Source organism: Staurois parvus, unplaced genomic scaffold (genome assembly GCF_062004578.1).
Source record: "Staurois parvus isolate SC_StPar_1 unplaced genomic scaffold, SC_StPar_1.0 ptg000048l, whole genome shotgun sequence".
Classification (NCBI taxonomy): domain Eukaryota; kingdom Metazoa; phylum Chordata; class Amphibia; order Anura; family Ranidae; genus Staurois; species Staurois parvus.
This window is the reverse complement of record NW_028317844.1, coordinates 81,136-106,019: the sequence shown is the minus strand read 5'-3', so window position 1 is coordinate 106,019 and position 24,884 is coordinate 81,136. Positions and strand designations below refer to the sequence as shown.

The 24,884-nt window shown below is 39.6% G+C and overlaps 1 protein-coding gene across 1 annotated transcript in view; it reads right to left on the bottom strand.

Annotated features, from left to right (window-relative positions):
• The window catches only part of LAMA4 (laminin subunit alpha 4), a gene marked incomplete at its 5' end in the record, with an annotated part of 111,094 nt that overhangs the window by 23,008 nt on the left and 63,202 nt on the right, over positions 1-24,884 (bottom strand). Inside the window, 11 exons of the mRNA XM_089665396.1 lie at positions 114-247; positions 2,771-2,908; positions 6,151-6,286; positions 8,877-9,016; positions 9,291-9,422; positions 9,540-9,711; positions 13,698-13,831; positions 17,322-17,484; positions 20,734-20,879; positions 22,635-22,799; positions 23,570-23,709. Of these exons, the coding sequence (XP_089521522.1) occupies positions 114-247; positions 2,771-2,908; positions 6,151-6,286; positions 8,877-9,016; positions 9,291-9,422; positions 9,540-9,711; positions 13,698-13,831; positions 17,322-17,484; positions 20,734-20,879; positions 22,635-22,799; positions 23,570-23,709 (1,600 nt within the window). The remainder of the gene's footprint in view (positions 1-113; positions 248-2,770; positions 2,909-6,150; positions 6,287-8,876; positions 9,017-9,290; positions 9,423-9,539; positions 9,712-13,697; positions 13,832-17,321; positions 17,485-20,733; positions 20,880-22,634; positions 22,800-23,569; positions 23,710-24,884) is intronic.

Here is a 24,884-nt window from a genome sequence, read left to right as displayed (position 1 = left end):
ACAAAAAACAAAAACAAAATTAAAAAACCCCCAAAATAACCCAAATAAATAAACATTTAAGATCTTGTTTTGTTTAGTTTTGGGAAGTAAAAATGGAAGAAAGACCATTTTACCTAGTTGGTGAAACTGACGTTACAATAAAGTGATTATGCCCATCATTGTATTGTGTGTTTTTGGACTGCACCTTCATGTCTTTTACAGTTAAGACCACAGCACCTTTATCCATAGAAACGGAAAACACATCAGCCTAAAAAAGAAAAAATACATATGCATAACTGTATTACTACTAAAATATACAGTGGCAGGATAGCTGCAGTTAACAGGATCGTTTACTGATGTTGTACATGTGTACACCCCAGGGACGGACTGACAACTCATGGGGCCCCCGGGCAATAGGGGATCATGGGGCCCCTGTGTCCTTGCCCAAACTCAGAAAAGCCTATGAAAAAGGTACCAGGGGCATCTCAAGGGGCCTCCTACTGACCCCGGGCCCTCGGGCAGTGCCTGAGTTTCCAAATGGTCAGTCTGCCCCGGTACACTCTGAACTTATTTTACATATATGGCTTGTGCAGACTCACACTAGTATTGGGGATTACAGCATCTCTTATTGTGTTTCCTTGCCAGGGGCAGACTGACAACTCATGAGGCCCCCCGGAAAATAGGGGATCATGGGGCCCTTGCGTCCTTGCCCACACTCAAACCACTCCCTAAAAAGCCTATTAAAGGTACCAGGGGCATCTCATGGGGCCCTCTACTGACCCCGGGCCCTGCATTTGGACTAAAGGCTTCTTTGCTGGAGGGGGGAGGAGTAAATACAAACTGGGCCGTGGTTAGCACTTCTGCCTAGCAGCACTATGGTCATTGGCTCAAAACCCAACCATGAGTCTTCCTGTCTGGAGTTTGCATGTTCTCCCTGTGCCTGCGTGGGTTTCCTCCCACACTCCAAAGACATGCTGTTAGGTTAGTTGGCTCCTGTCTAAATTGGCCCTAGTATGTGTATGAATGTAAGTTAGGGACCTTAGATTGTATCTCCCTTGACGGTTAGGGACTGATGTGAATGTACAATATACAGTATATGTAAAGCACTGTGTACATTGAGGGTGCTATATACAGTAAGTACCTGTAATAAATAAGCTATTTACTTGGCAAAACCTCATCTTTTATATTTCATAAAAAACATGGGTAATTTATTGAGTTTGTGTACCCTAAAATTAACTTTAGTGTATTTTTTCCTGAAAGTTTGAGTGTTCTAAACTGTTGCGCTAATATTGTGTGACATAGAAAATTGGAACTGCCACTATTTTATTTTTTACCGAGAATCTCTGACGGGGAGGAAGATTGTTTTGTTTACACTGTTCGGGTTGGCTGTGCACAGTACAGCTATCCAGAGCAGTGTGCTTACAGTGAAGCACACCTCCCCGCTCCCTAGTAAAACACTCCCTACACAGAGTTAACCCTTTGATCGCCTTTCATTATAACCCCTTCCTACCTAAGGCCATTAGTACAGTGTCAGTGCTTTTTTTTAGCACTGATCACGGTATTGGTGTCACTGGGGATGTCAGTGACACCAAGTCAGTTCCCCCCAGTGTCAGAATGGCCACCGCAGCCCCGCAAAAAGTCACTGATCGCCACCATTACTAATAGAAAAAAGAAAATCCCAGTATCTATACCGCCATTTGTAAACACTCTAAAATTCATGTAAACCAATTAATTTACACATATTGGAATTTTTTTCGCAAAGACATGTCGCAGAATACATTTTGGCATAAACATTTTTATACTGAACATTTTTAATAGCAAAAAGTCCAAAATATTGTTTTTTTTTTCAAAATTGTCAGACTTTTTTTTTATAGCGCAAAAAAATTAAAAACGCACAGGCGATCAAATACCACTAAAAGAAAGCTCAATTTAAGGGAAAATAAGGATGTAAATTTCATTTGATTGCAGCGTTGTACGACCGCGCAATTGTCAGTTAAAGTAACGCAGCGCCGTAAAGCAAAAAATGGCCTGGTCAGGAAAGGGGGTAAATGCTCAGGAGCAAGTGACTAAAATGAATCTGTGATTGCAACTGTGTGCTTCAATAAATTAAAGAAAGAGCAGATTATATATAATTTTCACATGCATGTCAAAAGGAAAACCCCACATGCATTTAAGATGCTTGCCAATCATCAAATATAGTAGTTTAAAAATCTATTGAGCTAAAATAACTTCATACAAAAGGGGCAGCTAGAGAAGCATTTACTTGTTCACTAGAGCTCTGCATGCAGAGCCAAACAGGCTTTAATACTTAGGAATCCGCTCCTATCAAAGATTTCCTTGAACATTCTCTTGGCATCAGGGATACACTATAATGTCTCATTATTTAAAAATGTAATATAAGCCCCATATAGGGGACCCTATGTATGCTGAGAAGAAACTTTTTTTGTCCATAGCAACCAATTTTCTCCTTCTATTTCTGCAGTGCACAGTGACACAATGATTTATATTACTTGTTGTCAATAACAAGAAATTCCCCATTTATAACTGTATGTGGGTAATAATCAGTAATTTACAGTAAGAAATATTTAGTTTTTGTATTTCAGATTTTTTTTTTAATTGGAATCTGGAATCTAGATTTGGTCCTATTTTAAAAATGCATTAGAACCCACATGGAAATCTCCCATTCAGCGCAATTCTTGTATGTACTGCTGTACTGTATGTAAACTTATTTCATAAGTTTGATTTTTATTGAAAGGGTTAATTTGTTTGTTGCATGTGAACTAGTTCTTACCCCTTCAGAATGATAGAGCAATAATCCACTTGGCTGTAGGGTTTTGAAGCTAAAGCCTCCTTCAAAAGCATCAAAGGGAGCTAATTTTTGACTGGATGCTATAAAGCTTTGTCCATTGAAATATGCTTTGCGAGACATCTGTGTAAACAAAAAATAACAAAGATTCATTTTAAAAACGTCTGTAGCCAAACATATGGTAGATCTTTATGGTATGATAATATTTGCTAGTTCTTTGTTTAACAAACGACAAGGTAACGTGAGCCCAAGACAAAAAACAGCTTCATTTTTTTGGCTCTGTGGGAAGAATCACATTATCTTGTAATACTATAACATGTCTATCTTGTGTAAATTTATAAATTCTTTTAATACTGAATAGCACAAAATGATAATTTTCAGCTCTAACCATCCATGCTTACTCATGATATGAATACATTTGCAATGAGTAAATGGATAATGTGCTTTATAAAGGACCATTTGATATATTGACCAAGTTGGAATGAACAGTTTTATCCCAAGTTGCCTGAAGGCATTACATATGTTTTCATCATCCATTCTCAGCCAGGGTTCCAAAGAACACTAGGGTTCCTCCAGGGGTGGCTAGGTGTTCCCTGAGCTGTGGCTAACTGACCCTCCATCTGATGGTTCCTGCATAGTTCCAGATCCAGCACCACTTGGCAGAGCTAGTGGCATGACTGTAAAGGTGTTGTTCTGGCCACCCCTCTAAGGGAGGCATTCTTCCCACTTATCAGCACCAATGTAAGAGCCATTTTCCCAATGGCTCACTATAGGCTAACCTTACCAGGGATTCCATGAGACCCAAACATTATTTAAAGAGTTCCTCTGAAGTAAAGGGGTTCAGAAAGGCTCGATCACACTCTTGTTTTTAGTTTCAAGTATTGAGTGCTCCTTTTGGTCCTGTACACATACATACATGGCTCAGCTTTAACGTTCAGCTAGCATGCTAAATAAAAAAAAAATTGAGCCGATTCCCTCATCCATACATTCAAGGTGGATGGGGGAACCCTCCCCATTGTGCTATTGGTTTCAGACAGCAGGTAGACTCCCCCACTGTCAGAATACACAAATCAGTGCTGCAGCCTATTGCCTGCATTGCTGATTGAGTGGATTTTATTGGACAGGGAGGTTGAACAGAAGTCGATAAATAGATGGACGTCCATTCAACTTCAGTGGCCACAAATGAAACTAAATTTGTCTGGTTCCTGCTCAACTGTCCAACTTTTGATCCATGTACAGTGTGGCCAGCTTTATTGGTTAGGAGCATCTGCTTATGTTTGCTTCAAATAGCCAATCACTTTAGGAGAACACAAACATAAAAACCTTTCCTTAAAATGACTGGTTAATACAGGTGTGCTAGACTGTTGATTCATCAATAAAGCACTCATAGTTGTTCTACATTTTTCCAGCAATGCAAATATATCTCTTATTGTTACTTTGATTTCAGGATTTCAAAATAAAAGGTTTTCAGTATGTGCTACAGAAAATTCCAATACTTATTTTAAGCTGGTAACTGTATGTTACACGGTACAAGCCAGTGTTTCTCAACTCCAGTCCTCATGGACCCCCAACAGGTCATGTTTTCAGGATTTCCATTATTTTGCACAGGTGATTTGATCAGTTTCACTGCCTTAGTAATTACCACAGCTGTTTCATCTGAGGGAAATCCTGAAAACATGACCTGTTGGGGGTCCATGAGGACTGGAGTTGAGAAACACTGGTACAAGCATTCATTTAAAATAAATCTCCGACATGAGGATGGTAATGTAAAGCAGACTAAGACATTGCAGAAATCAATTGTAGGCAAAGTACATAAATATGTTTTTTGATCCTCTAGTGTAAAGGGCATCAAATTCAACAAGCAGTTACAAAGAGATGAACAAATGTGTTCAAGTACTACTGTATAAGCACCCTTCTGCTCCATTCTGATATTGTCGAATACAAAGAGGTTACTAGACCAAGCTCTCGGGAAACTTACTAAATGTCAAATGAAGCTTAAATATCCCTGCTGGATATGATGCTTGTCAGACTAGCTAAGAATAAAAATACTTTTGTGTATTTGTCCTGACACTTTCAGTTTAAATCAGGCCTAGGCTCAGACAGCCTTATCCTTCAAACAGTGCAAGGCATGTCAGTTGTGAATGATTTGCAGGAATTACAGTAGGAAATTTGCAGCTGGTCTTTGCCTAGGCCACAATGCTGTGTGGCTGCTAAGCAGCCACTACAAAACACACTGACATTTCAGATGCTGCACATGCCGCATACAACCTGCCATACTAATGTATAGCTGTATGTGGTTGTGTTCTTGTAAACACCAATGCTTCTTTACATCGGTGGTTAGCAGCGTCCTGCATGAATGAGTGAGCACCAATGTGCAGAAGTAAGAGTATAGCTGCGTACATTCATTCACTTGCATGGCAGGCGTAAAGCCATTCAATTGTATGGCAAGCTGTATCCAGCACAGGTTGCTCCCCAGGCATTGAGAAGTGCTGGAAAATTATGCCAGGCATCTAAAAATACTGTGTAAGTCCAGGGTGCTTCCCATGAATTAATATCAACATTACCAGGTAGTGCTAGAATTTTCTTGCAGTTCCTGAATGACCCAATTTGAGGTTTGATCCACCAAAAAGTAATATTTCAATTTTAGGTAGACGCTGCTTGGGAGATTGCTATCTATCTGAGACACTGTTGGTAAGCAATTTGCACTTCAGTTCCTTGGTCTGCACCCCTCATGTGGCCATTACCAGAGGTCCACATTGTTCCTGTTGGATTTTTGTTTATTTTATATTACAAGAAATTAAACAAGGAGATCAAGTGCACTCAAAGCTGGATGGGAACACCCAAAACGCAGAGTTCAGCAGGAACCAGCCAACTTTTGATACATGTGTACCACTGTCTGTTCAACCAAAGTCTGGGTAACAATTGGCTTCTATCGAATGGTCTTGCTGGAAAACCAGCATTTGATTAGCGCTTGCAGTCAATGCTTGTATTCTGGTGGGGAGAGGGGGGGGGGGGCGGGGTGATTCCCTTGTCAGAATACAAAAAGCACATATTATCATAATAATGGAGTGATCTGTCAGTTTTTTTCATTCAACCTGTTGGCTAAAAGTTATGGTAGGTAGATATCAACATTGGCATATCCAAGACATATAAGGAACCTATTATTAAAATAATACTTTTGTGTGGATAGATCCTTTCATTTAATACTTCTTCTGAGTAACGAGAGCTTAAATTACAGTACAACAGCAGCGTGCATGAGCATATTTCCAAAAATGCATACAAATGATAGAAAACGGTTTAAAATGTATAATAAGTTTAAATAAGCCTTTCTTTACTAGTACTAATTAATAAAACAGAACAATTACAAGAGAGTCTTCAGGGCAACCATAGCTGATTCCAATGGTGTCTGGTTCTTCTAAGAGATTGAAATCTTTTTTCTGGAATTGGAAGCTCTTCATACATCCTCTGTATGAAATATCTGCAGCCACATGGGCCTTCATACTGTGGGAAATAATGAGATAAATGCCACTGGTTAAGGCTAATGGAAATTGAATAAACTAGTGATGATTGAATCAGAAAAATCTGTAGTTCACACATTTTTGTTTTGCCTGATAATTTGCTTGCAAACTTGAGTTATAATATTGCACATACTGACTCCAAAGTTATTTTTAGGTCAAATGCAAACATTTAGCATGGATTTACTTACAGGAGAAACAGCTTATAAGCTCATAGCGATTATGTGTCATTATGGCATTTCTTAACCTGTGAGTAGAGCTACTGGCAGCATTATAGTGCAGGCACCTTCCACTGTCTGCATGCAGACTTAGACCCATGTCACACTAGTGTAGCCCCCTTGCTCTAAAGAAGGGCTATTATGTCAATTTAGTTTTTGGCTGGGCTGCATTTAGCTCAGCTTAAAGAGGGGCTCTAGGCTAATTTTTAGAAATTAAAAGCCAGCAGCTACAAAAACTGTAGCTGCTGACGTGTAATAAACAATTATTTGCCTGTCTCAGGATCCAGCGCTGTGCTCACCTGAGCCCTTTCTTCCTTTGGTCTTCGGTCCCCAATGGTGGCATCTCAACTGTGGGTACCTGGCTGTGACAGCTTGTGGCTTTACAGCCAGGTGCCCACTGTATGTGCATTAGCCTCACTGCAGATTGTGAATGGTCATCTGACGTGTCTCAGAAGACTGCGGAGAGAGGGGGGAAGGAGATCTTCCTCTTGAAGCGATCTGAGCGGTAAGAAGAGTGGGTACCTGTTAAAACCAGTTACCTGCCCCCCCCCCAAAAAAAAAGTGCCATTTTTTAATGAGGAGAGGGGGAGATGGCCTTAAAGCGGGGCTTCCCCTTTTGGGTGAGTTGGCTTGTGATTTCTCACTTGCCACTGGTATCACTGGTCATAGTATGAAATTTCACAACCAAAACTAAGTTATGAACATGTATCTTTTCTTCAGTCAATACAGTAGGAGGTTTATGCCACAGGTGCATGCTGGGGGAGGATAGAAATATTTGGGACATGTGTTTGCTCTCTTACCTCAGGCTCAGGCCTGAGGAAGTTCTGCTGGATGGAGCTCTGCTGTTAGGTCCAGTAGCCTGTTTGGGGCCTAACATGTGCTGAAATGGTCCTGGAACTGTCCTGCTTTGGGAGAAGTTGTGCCAAGGAGAAGATCCAGAGAAGTCCCCTTGCTAGAGAAAGCCAGGAAGAAGGACTTGGTGACTTACTTGGAGGACACACTCAAATTTGGGAACATGCTTACAGTGTTGTTGGATCAGCTTAAAGATTATGATACTGTGAAGCTGGACAGTGATCTGGATCTGGAGACCTTGTAATTTGTCTGCTGTGGTATCTGGGACCCCTAACCCTCACCTTCTTACCCATTCTGTAATAAAACCTCAAAAAGACAAAGGTGACTGGGGCCCAATATTCCTTCTCTGCTCCCCATTTTAGCCATGGACTCGGCCCTGGGGTAAAATCTAGCCCTTCCCCTGCCTCTGGAGGTGCCATCCTGCCTTTGAGGTGTCAGTGGAGTGCTACACTAGCAATCCTTTACCATTTTACTAACACCATGATGCCTAAAAGAGCAGCTAGAATACTCACCTGCTCCTGTGATATTGTTTCCTCGCTGGCCGATCTGGTAAGTTGTCGCTCTGTTTCTGCTTTCATTCTGGTGAGCAAAATTTTACAGTATTCTTAACCAACGAGGGAATAACACCTAAGGTTAGGTGAGCAGTCTCTTTAGCAAGTTGCCACCAGCAACAGGACTGCTAGTGTTACAAGGCTTTTACGTTTCCTACAAATGCCAAATTAACCCTAAAATCCAGGGGCTGTATTACAAAAAAGATACCTGATCTCTCATGGTTGTTGTGTAGTCTAACCCTGTTGCCCTACCGGTTACAAAGTATAATGGGTGTACAGGGAGGTTTAGTGAAAAGAAAATAGGACTACAATACATGGCTATCATGAGAGAATTGTGTTTTCTTAATTTAGCACCCTTTATTTTAAGGGTTAATATTAAGGAATGTTGCAGAAAAACTAAGTCTGTTCACTGGCAGCTATTATATTAAAGCTGAACTCAAAGCATATTTATATAAATGCCAATTAATGTAGTTATACAGTATGTCCATTAAAATCATTAAATATATTTTTAAATTAACTAGCTTTGCCTTGATATCAGTTCCTTGTAATCCCCTGTACAGGACAACTGTGCAGGTTCTCATTTATCCATGTCATAGTATAGCTACTAATAGTCACGATCAGCAGGGCTTGTTCCGTAATTAAAAAGTCCACTTGAATGTGATTAACTATCAGGAGCTTTACCCTGTACAGAGCACTTGTACTATGTAAGGGAAGACAGATGCACATATTTGCCAGGGAACATACTGAGATAAGGATATATGCCAGGAGAATGAACTTATCAGTATTCTGCTGCTCTTTAATTGTCTGAGGATGGGGGTGTTTGGATCAGTGGTCAAGACAAAGCTGTGTTACTGTCTTGTCTATCAAGGATGTATATATATCCAAATCAAGTTGTTTTCCTGACTTTAACATAGTTGCTACCATAGAAGTTGCCCGGAGTTTCCTTTTAACTCACCTCTCCAGAATGTATGAAGGCGCTCCACCAATATAAATATCAGTAAATGGAATTGAGGTTCTATCATTGTCAACACTCTTCACATGCTTTCTGTCAACCACCAAGATCATCTTCTTGGAATTGTGATAAATTACAGAGATCTGGGAAATGAAATTTGGCAGTAAAGTCTGTGATCAAGCTGTGAGCCTCATTTGTGCAAATTATCAACATATTTTTCAAATGAACATGCTTTACATGCTGTGCAATAAACAAATAAATGTTCTTTGTATTTTTGCTGGCTAAAAACATTTACACAGTGCATATTTTCTAAACTTTTATATATTTAACTAACAGATATTTAGCATTTATTGTATGTGTAAATCAGTGGCTCTTTCTGGCCACTGAATCATGAAATACTATAGAAAAAAAACATACCTCATGAAATCTTGCGTCATTAATCTGAGCTTTTTTCATTGAGTCATCAAGAAGCATGGGACCTTTACTGAAGCCAAAGTCATACAAGAGACTCAGGTAGCCATCTTGGATTTCCAAGCTAAAGAATTTTGTCTGGGAAATAGGGAGCATATAATAATTAAATGGCATGGATATGAAGCATTGTTTACAGCGTGGGATTTAACCACGTTACATTGATATTTTGAGTGTGAATACAAGGACCATACTTACGCCATTAACCATTAAGAAAACAAGAGCATTGTCCACAGGTGTTCGGACTTCAATATCAAATCGGGTAACCTGAGTAAATTTCCCCCTTCTTTCTATGTTGCGTATTACAGCATAACCAGTGCCATCAAAGAAGTAGGTTGCTGCTCGACTTTGAGTGAACGCCAACTTATTTCTAAGACAGATACAAGCATATAGGGTGCATCATATTTTATTCTTTTTACGTAAACATGTAACTTTAGGGTTTTGGCATGTGTTAAATTGGTATTGGTGATGGACGCACAGAATTAGTACCAAATGGTTAAAGGACATATTGACCCTGCCATTGATGAGCTGCTTATGACAATGCTAGTTGATTGGCTGTATCTGGCAATTATACAGCTCAAGAAAATCAGAGTGAAAGTAGGCTTCCTAATCTGCAAATTTTTCTAGATCTGAGATACAGTGTAATGAAGCCATTGGATCAGTATGAGTCCAGCAACTAGTATTTTCAATGTGGATCCTCATCAATGGCAGCTTCCATTTATTATCTATAGCATTAAATAATAACACTTGAAATGGTATTTCATTAGAATTTAAAGTGACACCAAAAAGACTTCATTGCTTTATGCCTCCTTCAAATATCCAGATTCCTTTTTTTTGCTGCTATGATCCAACTTCCTATTAGGTATGGACGTCCTCCATGGTCCAAATGTAATTAGCAACATAGCCACACTCTCCTGCTTGTGCCTGGGATGGACTGTGGGATTTGTATTGTGCATAGAGCAGTGCTCATGATTGCAACTAACATCTACTGTTCATTTCAAACAGATGGAAGAAAGGGAGGAAAAGGAGAGGTTTACGAGCTGATGGAGGACATTACAAGGAGGCAGAAGAAACACAGGGCCATTAATTAGTGGATGTGTATGGGTGATTTTTTTTTTTAGAAAATCATCTAGTGTCACTTTAAAAGGCAACAATACACTCTATTCAATCTAAGCTTGAAAAGAACTACAAGATCAGACACAAACAGTGGCAAGAAAAAGTATGTGAACCTCCTGGATTTAACTGGTTTTCTGCAGTACTTTGCCATAAAAAGGTATCTGTTCCACATCACAATAATAGACAAACACAATGGGGAGGATTTACTAAAACTAGAGCACTCATAATTTGGAGCAGCCGTGCATAGTAACCAATCAGCTTCTAACTTACCCTAGGTCCACACCTCAACATTTTGCAGAAACACAGTACAGTCCATTTAACATGATTTCCTATGGGACATGTTCACACGTTTTCACCCGGTGCATTTTATGGAAAGGGTCAGGGACTTTTTTGAACGCAAAAAGTTGTGTTTTTGGTTCTATAGACGTCAATGGACACGCTGCAGAAAAGCATGTAGTGCAATTTTGCTGGGTTTTTCCTGCATTTTTGTCAAGTTTTGATGCGTTTTGCATTTTAAATCTGCCCAGCAACAAGAGAAATATAAAAAATGCAAAATGCATCAAAAACGCAAAAATGCAGAAATGGCTCAAACACAACCTGCATAGGTGCGAATCTAGCCTTAAGTTTGTTCAATTAAGCTTTGACAACAAAACATGGAAGCTAATTGGTTTCTATGCAGAGCTGCACCAGATTTTTCACCATGCAGTTCTAGTAAATAGCCTCCAGTGTGCTTAAGCTGATAACACACAAACAAATCTAATTTCTTGTGTCTTTATTGAACACACCCACAAAACATTCACAGTACTGGAGGAAAAAAGTAAGTGAACCCACTGACTAATTACTTAAAGTGTTACTAAACCCACGACAGTAAAATCAGTCTGTATATGCAGTAAAGCGTGTTTGTTATACTCACTGTGGAACCTAAGGGGTTAATCCTCTGTATTGTGTAAAAAGACTGTTTGATCCTTTCTTCTATGTTCCTTCCCTTTTTCAAATGACCACTTCTTATCTCCATAATGAACCGTAGGCATGCACATGCTCAGTTTGGTGTGTATTTCTAGAGAGGGTTTTTTTTTCTTGGGAGAGTGCATGTGATTAGCACAGGGCCAATCAGCACGGTCTAGACAGAGGTCAGGGGATTTGCATCCTCCTAGAGCAGAAAGAAAACTCCTACAAGCTTTAGCTAATGGTAGGCTGGACACAGATAGAAGTCACAAGACTTCTCTAACTGCTGATGAGAAAAGGTATTTAGCAGTTTATATTTACTAAAATAATTGAAGTCCCATGTTCTATGTGTTGTGGGAGACCAGATACAGTGAATGTGGTGTCCTGGGTTTAGTAACACTTTAAGTGAAAGCTAATTGGAGTCGGTAGTTTGAACTCTTGGAGTCCAATTAATGAAATGAGTTTGGAGGTGTGGTTTAAAGCTACTTTGATTAAAATCACTCAAACATTTTAAGATTGCTGTTCATAAGAAGCATCAGCTAATGTGAACCATGCCTAGCAAAAAGGAGCTCTCTGGGTACATACGATCAAAAGTAGTTGATACATAAGGTTGGAAAGGGATATGAAGCAATCTCAAAGTGTTTAGACATCCTTCAGTCAACAGTTAAGCTACTTTCACACTGAGGAGTTTTTGAAGCATTTTTGCGTTAAAAAAACTGCCTGAAAAGCTCAAGAAAACTGCTTCCCTGTGTTTGTGAATGTATATCTATGTATGTTTTTACACTGAGGCGTTGTGCTTGCGCTGTAAAAACTCCTGCATGCAGCATCTTTGGGGCATGTTTGGGGAGTTAAAACAAATGCCTCAAAAATGCCTCTTTCCATCGAAATGAATGGTAACCACCTCAAAAACACTCCAAAACGCACCGCACATTGGGAAGGTCTGGGCTAACGCTTACTGAAAATGTCATTTCACTATTGCTAGTATGCGGTATTTACCGAAAATAGCAAAAACACTCTGTAAATCCTGCATAAAAAAGACCTTAAAGTCAATTCACAAAAGGAAATAAATAATTAAATGAATGTGGTAATTAAGTAGTGGTCCAGGCATGCGGTATGTACTGCTATCTGTCAGTCCCTAACAACCTATAGTAATGAGCTGTCAGCGTGGTTCCCCACTGACAGCTGAATGTAAAAAAAAAAAAAAAAAAAAAAAAGCTGGCAACTACCAAATAACACAAAAAAATTGTATGCCCCCCCCCCCCCTCCATCCATAACAAGCCCTTTGGGTCTGGTTAGGATTTTGAGGGGAACCCCCACGCCAAAATTATTAAAACAATGGCGTGGGGTCCCCCCCAAAATCCATACCAGACCCTGGTCTAGTATGCCCGGCAGGTCAGGAAAGGGGGAGGGCCTGATCATCAGTGCCACCAACCTGTGTCCATCAGTGCCACCCACCTGTGCCCATCAGTGCTGCCCAGCAATGCTGCCCATCAGTGCCCAGCAGTGCCACCCATCAGTGCTGCCCAGCAGTGCCACCCATCAGTGCCCATCAGTGCAGCAGCATCAGTGCTGCCCATCAGTGCCGCCTATCAGTGCAACATCTACAGAGCTGTCTATCAATGCCGCCTATCAGTGCCCATCCGTGCTGCCTATCCGTGCCACCTCATCAGTTCCCATCAGTGCTGCCTATCAGTACAGCCTCATCAACGCACATCAATGATGGAGAAAAATTACCCGTTTGCAAAAGTTTATAACAAAAACAAAGAAGACCTTTTTTTTCACATTTTTTGCTCTTTTTTTGTTTATAGCGCAAAAAATAAAACACTCAGCGGTGATTAAATACCACCAAAAGAAAGCACTATTTGTGTGAAAAAAAATTATAAAAGTTTCATATGGGTACAGTGTTGCATGACCGAGCAATTGTCATTCAAAGCGCGACAGTGCTGAAAGCTGAAAATTGGCCTGGGCAGGAAGGGGGTTTAAGTGTTCAGTAGGCAAGCAGTTAATAGGTGTGATCAATAAAGTCAATTGGGAAATTGGAATTGTTTGTTATCAGCTTAAGCACATCAAGTTTGTCTATTGTTATGACTTAAATAAGGCTCATATCACATTTTATGTCAAATTACTGTAAAAAAAACAGTTAAATCCAGCGGGTTCACATACTTTTTCTTGTCACTGTATTTGTTACTCTTTTCGTAGCGCTAGAATGACATAAAAAGTAGCAAAGTAATGAACTAAACAATAGGGAAACATTTGCAAAATAGAGTTGAGTTTATGTCAAGACATTCCCTTTACCTCACACAAGGTGGTGCTGTGGCTGTATTGATGTTATATATATTATGGAAATTATACAAACTGACAACATCATCATTTACAGCAGCAAGTTCCAGACAGCCAACAAAGCCAGGTAGGTTCAAACTGGCCGGGAGCTGAAGAAAACAAATTATCAGTAAGAAAATGTAAATCAAACACAAGCAATGCTTGGCACACATCATGCCTGAGATACTAGCTGCAAACAAATGTGCCAAGTTCCCTGTTTAAAGTGTGACCTCTACTAGAACATAGCTGTCAGACAGATCTTGTGTTATTAATTAAGACATTTTTTGAAAAATCACTGTTCCGTCATCACACTAGTAATAGTTTATACATCATTTATTAATGCTATGTACTGTATTATCACATCCCATTGTGGTAACAGGGATTTAAAGAAATGAAATGAACATTGTTGGATAGGATGGATAGTATATAGGCATACACTGCGCAATGATTTCAGGATTCAATATGACAGCCATCTCTCATCCTCACACACGTTAACAAGATGCATGAGGGTGCCATTATGAGTTAGTGGCCCCACTGCGCATCTGCAAAAGGCTTGCGTGTTTTTGCATGTTGCGGGAATGCACGCAATTTTGCAAAAATGTGAACGTAGCCTAAATTACTGGCAGTTTGCTTATTTGTGAACTTGCTAGAATTCTTGTAGATTTTGCTGCAGCCATAGTGACAGATCCTAAAAGCGGTCATAGTAAGAATTACCTAAATCTGGTGCATGTGTAAATGTACCAAAACTGGCACAAGACATTTATGAATTAGGCACAGGCCATATTAAAGAGGCCATATTGCCAGAAAAGGGACATTGACGCTTTTTCAAATTCCCCTGACTGTCTTTTAATTGTGTCAGTTTAACAGTGTAGCTCTTTTTAACCACAGGTTTTTTTACAGGAAATTCTACAGGGCAGTAGTTCTCAAGCAGGGGCGGACTGACAACTCATGGGGCCCCCGGGCAATAGGGGATCATGTGGCCCCTGTGTCCTTGCCCAAACTCAAAAAAGCCTATGAAAAAGGTACCAGGGGCATCTCATGGGGCCCCCTACTGACCCGGGCCCTTGGTCAGTCCGCCCCTGTTCTCAACCTTAGGGCCAAGGTCCATTCAATTCTTCCAAACCCTTCCATGCATCAACAGTAAGACCCAGTTCCATATATGCAAATTAGGCGCATTTTGAGCTGCATTTGATCCACATAACACATGAACCAAAAACTTTTTCTGTTCAGCCGGTTCACATATGGGCCGGCCGCAGTGCGATTTGTCAAAGTGTCCTGTGCCATTTTCAGCCTGGGTTCACACTTCTGCAGTGCGAAACATCGCATGTGATTCGCAGAGGAACTGTGCTGCATTCCTATACAAATCACATGCTAATTCTGTGCGGTGCAATTTGAGCCATACATTTTGTATGGCTCAAATCGCACTGCATCTGCACCAAAAAGGTGCAGGACCCTTTTTTTTGTCCGCACTAGAATCGGATCTCATGGGTATTCACACCCATGCAATCTGATTTTGCACATTGCACTGCGTTTTGCGAACCGATTTTGGGGTGTTGTTAACTTAACATACACACAAGCAGCAGTTCACATGAATGGGGTGCAATTATGATGCGGTCCAGAATTCAAACATAAACCGGTGCGAATTCTGCACTGCATTAGTGTGAGCACAGGCGCAGTCTGGTTCAGGCGCGATTTTGCTGCGATGTTATACACTTTAACAATTTGCAATGGAATTGCACCTGAACCCGCTTAATGAAATTGCAGTGGACTTTTGTACAAATCGCACTGCAAACTGGCCACACACATATGTGAACCCAGGCTAAAAAAATGTTTAAAGTCATACAAAAGCATGGGAATTCAGAATATATATTCAATTGCTGGAAGGCTCTGAATGGGGCTGGGTGTAACTGCAGGGATGATGGGGGTTCTGGAAGGAGTTGGGGGACTCTGCAGCAGATTTGGTGGCCCTGTAAGGGTTGAGGTTTCTAGAGGGATTGGGGACAACAGGGGGGATGGGGTTTCTGGAGGAGACTGGAGATCTCTCTAGGAGGCTGGGAACTTAGCAGGAGCACTGTGGGAGACTGGAGGGCACTGTGGGCGCTGGGGTGCACTGAGGGACTCTGTTGGAGGTTGGAGGCACTATGGAGGGTTGGAGACTGTGCAGCAAGCTAGGGGGCACTGCAGGTAAATGGGGATACTGTGGGAGGTTGAGCAGAACTGTAGAATCTGAAGGCTTTCAATACATTACATCGAGTTTATATAGCGCCAAAGGGTTTGCTCAGCACTGTACAATAGAGGGGGGGACAATACATGAAACAGAACAGCAACTACAAACAGCACACGAGGGGTTAGAGGGCCCTACTCTTTTGAGCTTACAATCTAGGAGGGAGGGGGTAGTGGTACAGGAGGAAGTGGCTGTGGGGAATGGAGTGGTAGGAGGAATGAAGGAGAGCGGCAGTTAGGTGAGGGTGGGGTAGGCTTCCCTGAAGAGGCGGGTTTTCAGGGAGCGCCTGAAGGTGAGGAGGGAAGGTGACAGTCTGATGGATTGGGGTAGTGAGTTCCAGAGGATGGGGGAGGACCTGGAGAAGTCTTGCAGACGTGCGTGGGAGGAGGAGACCAGGGGGCAAGATAGAAGGAGGTCCTGTGAAGAGCGAAGGGTACGGGTAGGGTGATACCTGGGAATCAGGTTGGTGAGGTAGTTAGGGGCAGTGTTGTGAGTGGCTTTGTAGGTCAGAGTGAGTAGTTTGAATTTGATGCGTTGGGCGATAGGGAGCCAGTAGAGGGATAGGCAGAGGGGGGTGGCAGAGGTGGAGCAGTTGGTGAGGTGGATGAGTCTAGCCGCTGAGTTCAGGATGGTCTGAAACGGGGAGAGCCTGCACTGGGGTAGGCCGGTGAGGAGGGAGTTGCAGTAGTCGAGGCTTTCATGGGGATTCGGGGCACAGCAGGAGGTTGAGTGGCCCTCTGCAACCCACTATGGGTAAGCTGGTTGGCACAATGGGAACTAGGCCTGCTAGTGGTTGAGAACCACTGCTAAAGGATATGTTAGGTTTATGTGCCTTTGATCATTTCTTGAAAATTAAAAAAAAAACCTCAACAAGCTGAACTTTCAGGTGAAGTACTACCAAAAAATAGTAATACAAATAGAAATATTACCAGCATGCTTTTGTCTCTTTGCTATTTCATACTGCAAAGTAAACAGGCCTGCAGAGTCCTGCCTTACAAAGCCATTTCTGTTTCTTTGCATTGTAATTATTGGCTCCTTCTCTTTCCTGCAGTGGCCGATCACTGAGTACTTTTGCTATTATCTCATTGTTAGCGATTTATACGGTTGCAATTTCCTCACTTTGGAGAGTTTTGGACACTCTTCCTGTTTCTATACTAGTTCGTAAGTGAAAATTTCCCCAACTGGATACAGAGCAAAAACAAACTTACAGGCATTTTATCTCTTTCTACTTTACTCCCCAGGCTAAAAAATACCCTACTTATCCAAAGCCAAAATAAATGTTTTGGCTTTGGATATATTTTTCATATTTTGTCCCCAACTGTAGAACTACACCTTACCAAGGGAATAGTAATAATAAGCAGTCTGTCAAATACTACCTTAAATCTTTCAGGCACGCCACCAACATAGAATACGGTATTGTCAGGGTCCAGATCCAGAAGTGTGTCACTGCCAGAAGCCTCTCCCTTTTTAATGAATTTTTCCTCTGTTGCACCAGTCTGGCTAGGTACAGTTAGAAGTACTTTTCCATGTCGGCCCAATCTGGGAGAATTTTCAGCAAAAAGTGTTATTCTATCCATATTCATGCAGCATGCACACAAAGCATTTCACTAAGGCTTAATATATAGGTAGATGTATAGGTGTTACTTGTGTAGCTATTCCTCTTTCCTGACTGCTGTTTAGTAAATTCATTCTTGTATATTTTATATATTGGAAGTTTCAGCACTTAATTGTCCACACTTGTCATAAAGGAACCCTGTCACCAACCTAAAAAAATGCAAGTGAAAACACAAAAAAATCAAGTATTTTTAAATGTGTATTTACAGTATTTTTCCTTTCCATAAATAATTTTTTATCAACTTGCAATGTGGTTTTGGACTTGCTAAAAAATTGGACTCCTTAAGCTAGAATCATTTTCCTAGCACAGTCCCCACCCTCTCCGCATGTCATAGCCCTCTCCTCTTCTGGGAGTGTCTAATTACTTTCTGTGCTGGCCCAGCTTCTCTGTCGCTTTCTCACCTCACTGGTATGCAGCTTCCAGGGAGAAGTGAAGGGGAAAATAATACAGAGCAACCTTTCTTAACCAGGGTTCTGTGGAACTCTGGGGTTTCTCCAAAGGTCATGGGGGGGGGGTTCCTTGAGCATTGTGCAATTTATGCCTCCCAGGTAAGTTACCACTGACACCAATGATCTTTTCAGCTATCTTTCCCACTAGCCACCAATTAAAGGGCATTCTTTCAACTAACCACCAAGCTAATGTGCCCTGAGCTGAGGATAATGTAACTATTGGCAGGGGTTCCCTGAGATTTGAGAAAGTTAAGGTTTCCTCTGTGTTAAAATATTGGGAAAGGCTGATATAGAGTGTCATTTTAGTGACAGGTCTCAGTCTGTCAGAGTTTGCTAGAACTGCTGACAACACACCCAAGATGGCAGCACCCAGCAGAAGCCTCATCACTTTTAAATGTCTGCACAAGGGAGGCTTTGCAGGTGAATAACATGCATAAAATGTGTTAAATGTACATATATTGTTTTTTCCTAGATACCTTATTGGGTTTTGAAATTGGATTGAAAAGCACAAAAAGCATACAAAAGACTTTTACACTTCTTATCTGATTTGAGTTGTTTGAGATATAGCAATGAGACATATTAAGCATCACTTTTAAGGAATGGGTTAACCAAACCAAGAGGTCTTGGAAGAGCATCCATAGGGAAAAAGAAGACATATATCATCTTGCAATATTGATATTCAAGGTCAAAGTAGCAATTAGATAATAAAACAATAGTGTGCAAAAAGCAAGTTGTTTCTACGTCTTGTGAATCAGTAAAAATTAAGAATTTTTAAGAGTGAGATTTACGAAAAACAGTTTTAACAGTTATGGGATAAGCAAAAAGTATGATCAAGAGACAAGTAAATATATGTGTTCATGTGGTTTGGCACCACTTAAAACAGTCATCAGATAACTAGTGATATAGAGGAAAATAAAGGAAAGGCCTGGAATGGATGAACACGGATCCCAAATTTTATGAAATGTATTTAGGCATTCTCTGTGTTGAAATATTATTTTTTCTCTGGGTAAGATAGTATTGATTTGGACAAATCATTCTTCTAAGATAGGAGGGAAAGGAAATAACCATTTCAGTGCAATCCTTTTTTCTAGCAAGAAAGAACAATCTGGTTACTGGAGCTATAACTTATGGTTGGTATGCCTCCTCATCTATTGCCACTATGATACACTGGAGGTGATCCATAGCAATTGTCATCTGGTAAGTAATTTGTATAACAGCCAATATCAGAAAAGTGAAGGGCTCCTCCGTGGCATATGATCTACTAGAGCTCCCTAACATATTGGGCAGTTTGGGGTGTCCCAATGGTTCCACCCAAACAACTTCTGGGTATGATAAACCTTATGTACAATAAATAGCTACATTAGCCTCTGTGATGGTGACAGACACTAAAGGTATCATTCCAATGATTGTTGCCATCATTTTTCTGATATAGTTCCTAAATCTGTTTTCCAACCCCCTTTGCATGGAAGATATATTTAATCTCCCATATTATTATGCAATATTCAGTATAATTATTAAACAAATCCCTTCATTTTAGAAGAAAATGCCAGTGCATCCAATAAGGGTGTGGGCGTCAATGCGATAGGGTGGGTTTTAAACTGTGTCATCAATGCGTGTCGCAGTTCTAAACACTGGTAAAACTTCTGCTTAGGAATCTGAAACTCTGATTACAAAGTCAGGAAGGGCTTAATGGTAACATTAAAAGAAAAAAGTTTGAGAAAGATATTTTACCTCTAGTGTAAGCCACATGTCAAAAGCTGTTAATTTATCAACTTTCCCCCAAATCCTAATGTGCCATATATTGAGGGGTATATTGAGTATATGACATGTATTGCATAATCTGTCTCATTTCAGCCCATATTTTATTTAAAAGTCTAAGTGTTTGTAACCCCATTATTTCATAATTAAAATAAATTAGAGGATATGGCAGGATATTTGTCTGATTGAGTAGGTACACGTCTTTCATTGGGATCTTCAATCCTTTCCCCAACCCACTGTATGTTGCAATGGCGACACTTAAAATACATTTTAACATTAGGTAGCACCAGACCACCTTTATCTTATGGCAGTTGTAGAGATGAAAGTTTGAGACAAGGGACATTACCTTTCCAAATTAGATCCCTGAATAAAGTGTCAATCTTTTTGAACCAGACCTGAGAGATTCATAGTGGTGAATTTTGTATACATTATTTTTGGTGCCCGGATCATTTTTATTAAGTTTACCCTTCTCACTACAGCCAATGGTATTTTTACCCAGCTTCTACTCTTGAGTTTGAGTTTGGTTAGGAGGGTACTATATTCAATTGGGTTTAATTCCCTAAAGTGGAGCTTATCATGATCCCTAGTTGTTTAAACACATGTATTCTTATAGGAAGATTTTTGTTGAAATTAATAGTCTAGTGACAGAGTCTCTTCTAATTTTCAAATGCAGTTATAGAATGTCTATGTCGAAAAAGTTTGCAAAATTACTTTTCATTCAAACACCAAATGTATCTGAAGTTACAGCCCAGGTTTGGCAAGCAGAGTCAGGGCACGTTTACTTCAAATGATCACTTCTAGACTGCTTCTACTCTTGATCTTTTGAACTAGGTACAAAGGAAACAGAACTCTCGTGCAGTGAACTCATATAGCTGCATCTGTTTCAGTCTACTGGAACAGCTGTATTTACATATTGCTGCCTTGAAGTGAAAACTTCGTTTTTGCAAAGGAATGAAAATAAATCACCTTTCTATTTTCACAAGGCTAAAATACTCTGGCCATGTACTGATGGGCTTGGAGTCCAGGGGAATTTCAACATCTCCACTTCCCAAGTTGTATATGTAAACGAGGTTATTGCGCTTAATCGCGAGACCCAGGTAGTCCGATTTGGCCTATAAAGAGATAAAAATAATCTTGTTTATTTATTTTAATAATTTGCCCACTCAAAATATTTTTTTCTTAACACAGCTGTGCTATGGTGTTGAAATTGCAAGAAGGCGTAATGATCTAGGGTTGGATCAGTGGCAGGGTCTCTCACATTTAGCTTGCTGGAAAGCAAAGACTGGTGTATTAGAAGGAAGGAGTGCCTACTGGTTACTATGTTAGCAGCATACCATGATTCAATACAAAGATTGATAATGCTGGTGGGAAGCAGTAGCCAGTAAATGATGTCACATTATGGTGATACCAGGGTTTCCAGTAGAAGCTGCTTCCTGCTCACACTTTTAGTTTTCACGCAGGAGAGCCAAATGTGATTGGTATCATTAACGATGCCCCTACCCCCTCCACCAACTCAGTGGCTGCATAAGGGAAAATCCAGTGATGAAAAAATAAAGAAGATGTGTGCCTGTTTAGTGCCTCCTAAAACCAACAGATAGAAGCGCTTGATGAAGATGTGAAACACAGGCTCTAAAGATAATAGGTGAACTGTGTAAATGATTTGTCCTAGACCACATAAACCACATCTTTGATCTGAAAAAAAAAGCTTCCCAGATTAGTACATTTTCCAACACCAGGCCGATATATTATAGAAATTTCTTTTTCATTACAGAAAAAAAGCTGCTTAAGTTCCTGACTTTATGTTACCTTACCATTTTTGTAGAAAGGTGTCCCAATAGAAACACTTTGGTGAGAAGTAGGTTTTAGTAAGAAAAGTGGACTAAATTACAGCAACAACAACACAATCAACATTTTAGATCAGGCAAAAAGGACAGCAATAAAAAATTAGATTTTTTCTTTATGACACAACCCTTCCCAACTGGCTGTGGGACAAGGTGGTACAAGACAATTGATGATGGATACTAAAACCCATTTAGTATCACCAAAACATAAAAATGGTACACAATGTTGAATTGATAAAAGTTCACAGATTTCATCCTCTGGCAAATCAACCTAATCTAGGTGGAAACTTAAAGACTCAATTTGCATATCTCTGGCAGTCACACACAGCAAGTGCCACTTTGTCTATGATGTCCTCCAAAAAATGTTTTTGTCTACAGATACAGATTTTTTGTAAATAAGCAATGGATTTAGCCCTTTAAAGGGCAGTGGTTGATTGGAGCAACATTTTTCTTCATTTGGTTGGACAACTGGGTAGGTTTAAAAGGGTTTCTTTCATGGGTAAAGTCTAACATACCTCACACTGAGGTTGATTTACTAAAGGTAAATATGCTGTGCACTGCAAGTGCAGTTGCTTTATATCCAAGGGGAAGCTCTGAAATGAGGCGAAGCTCTGCTGATTTCATATTTTTAATGATGTGTAAGCAAAAATGCAGTTTTTTTTTTTTCCATGCATGTTCCCCTTAGATCTAGAGCAACTACTCTTTCAGTGCACTTTCAGTGCACAGCCTATTTGCCTTTGGTAAATCAATCCCACTGTGTAGTTAACCTGGTGTTGTATCACCATGTGTACCTCTTAATTAGGTTGTAATTGTAAATTTAATTAGTAAGGATATTTGGTGTGAGAACTATTAACACAACGTGCATTACACGTAGTTCTACTGATCAGTATAGAGAGTTGCTGCATAAGTATTGACCAGATTAGAAAACTCATATTTGCAGCTGTGAAAGGTGGCCAGAGCAATACACAATTTCCTGATTTTTAGTTTACCTGTTATTTATGTTAATTTTTTTTAATACTTTCTTACATTTTTATGTCCGAGATACATAATAAATCTGTCTTGAGGCTGTTGTTGATGTGCTTCTGGATTAATATATAGACTTATGGATGAGTAGGCCTTAAGGTCATCAAGGTTTGTTTTCAGATTGACATTAACTGCTGATTTACCACCAAACTTCATTGATACTTGAACCTGAGAATAAAAATGGCAGTTTATTAAGTGACTTAGTTTAAGATAGCATTTTCTTTCAGAGAGAATCAACAAAGGATGCATTAATGTAGAATTACTAAATGAGTAGAGAATGTTCTTTTAGGGGTCCTTTCAAAAAGTAGCTGTATGACCTTACTGCAGCCACATTGCTGCTTACAAAAAAAAACCCTGACACATTTATAATGTCGGTGGAATGTTAGTAAAATAAAGAAAGTATAAAAAAAAACAAATAATAAGGAAAGAGGAGAGCCAGGTCACATGACCTACAAAGAAATGTTGAGCAGTCCCTTGTCCATTATGCATTAAGCAGAGAAAACTCCAAAGGACACCAAAGGCTTCACTTCATGACCCGTTGTTTATGAGTAACCTTGCGGAGTATAGCGAAGAGCAAATAGCAATATCTGTTCTCTCTTTAAAAATGTCCTTTCTGGTAAAGAGAATATAATGATATTGTGTTCACTTCAACTAGCCCACCTTCTGCAAGTCAAAATCTTTTTCTCTTAAATTCTGGTTCAAATTAACATTATCTACTCTTTTATTAAGTAATTTCAACAATACACACATATTTTATGTACGTTATATTTAATTCCATTTATTATGTGTTTTATGTTATGTCTGCTATTTGCTTCTTATAAAGATCTATGATGATATACAAGAAGATTATTAAAAAAAAGAAAAGATATAATATTATATATATTGACAGTTTGATTATGAATACAGGTTAAAGGAAAAAAACTGAAATGCCCACATACCTTACTGGCAACACTTCTTGTCTGGGCAATGAGCTCACGGATACGAAGAATGCTGGATGAAATGTTGTCTGATGGAAACTTGTGTTCCACAGTGTGCAGTTTAGTCAGTAGTAATGGCATTACCTCTGTCAGGTTCTTCACTTAATTTCCAAGTAAATGACATGGGAAATAAGATTGATAACACAAATAGGTTATAATAGAGCTATGTTATGAAGAACACCAAAATAAAAATGAACAATCATTGTAGGTGAAAATTAAATTGTTTTTGCAAAATAAATAATTGATTATGTGGAAAATAAACAAGTTGGTGCTCTTGGGGTTATTAATAGGGGCCTTATAATAATGATTTGGGTTTGCCTTCATTTATTTCCTACCACCACTTCTAGAAGTATAGAATGGTGAAAAATAGGTAGATTGGTGAAAAAATACGAAAAGTATGGTGAAAATGAACTTCACTATCCTGGGCAAAGAAATTGAGCTCTCCTTTACTGAAAATAATGAATTGCACATAGTTTAGGGTAGTATACATCTCAGTGAAATGAAAAAAAATAAAATTATTATTTTAAGGAAGTTATTTATTATAATATAGCTTTCACTAGATTGTTCTAATATTTTTCAAAATATGAAAAGAAAAATAGATTTCTAGTCTCTTTGACATAGTGACACATGCCCAGGTGTGTCGTAGTTTTGCCTATATTGTTCCCGGCACCTATTGGCTATGTGCTGTGTTCTCCCTAGCGTATGCTGGATGTTGTGCCAATATTCACCTCAGCATCTAAACGTTTTGCACCAGTTGTCTATCTGGTATCCAGAAGAATTTATGCCTGGCAAGTTCTGGATGTTGTGCCCATTTTTCCCCTAGCATCTAATTCTCTGTTTCATACCTCTTTATTAAGATTTGAACTCCATGCCACTTAACATTTGTGCATCCATATGTTAATAGCATCAGAAACAGATTGGTTGACAAACAGTTGTATGAAGCAAGGATGGAATAAAGCGTATTATGGGTTGGAGATGAATAGCTTAGCATCTAGTTGTTTTGGTACCTGTATTCTGCATCAATTGGCATTTATAACCAAATTAACTTTTGACATCTAATGGTTTTGTGCCATTATTCTGCCTAGCATTTAGTGTTTTTTTATGTCAATAGCCACTACATGAAGTGTTTACACAAGCATTCATCCACAGCAAATCCTGGTGTGCCTCAATGACAAATCAGGGTTTGATTTTATTTGTGCCATTTGGATCTACTTGATAAGGCCAAGAGCAATGTACAAAGTGTTTTAGCCCACAAAAATCAATATCGATTCATCTT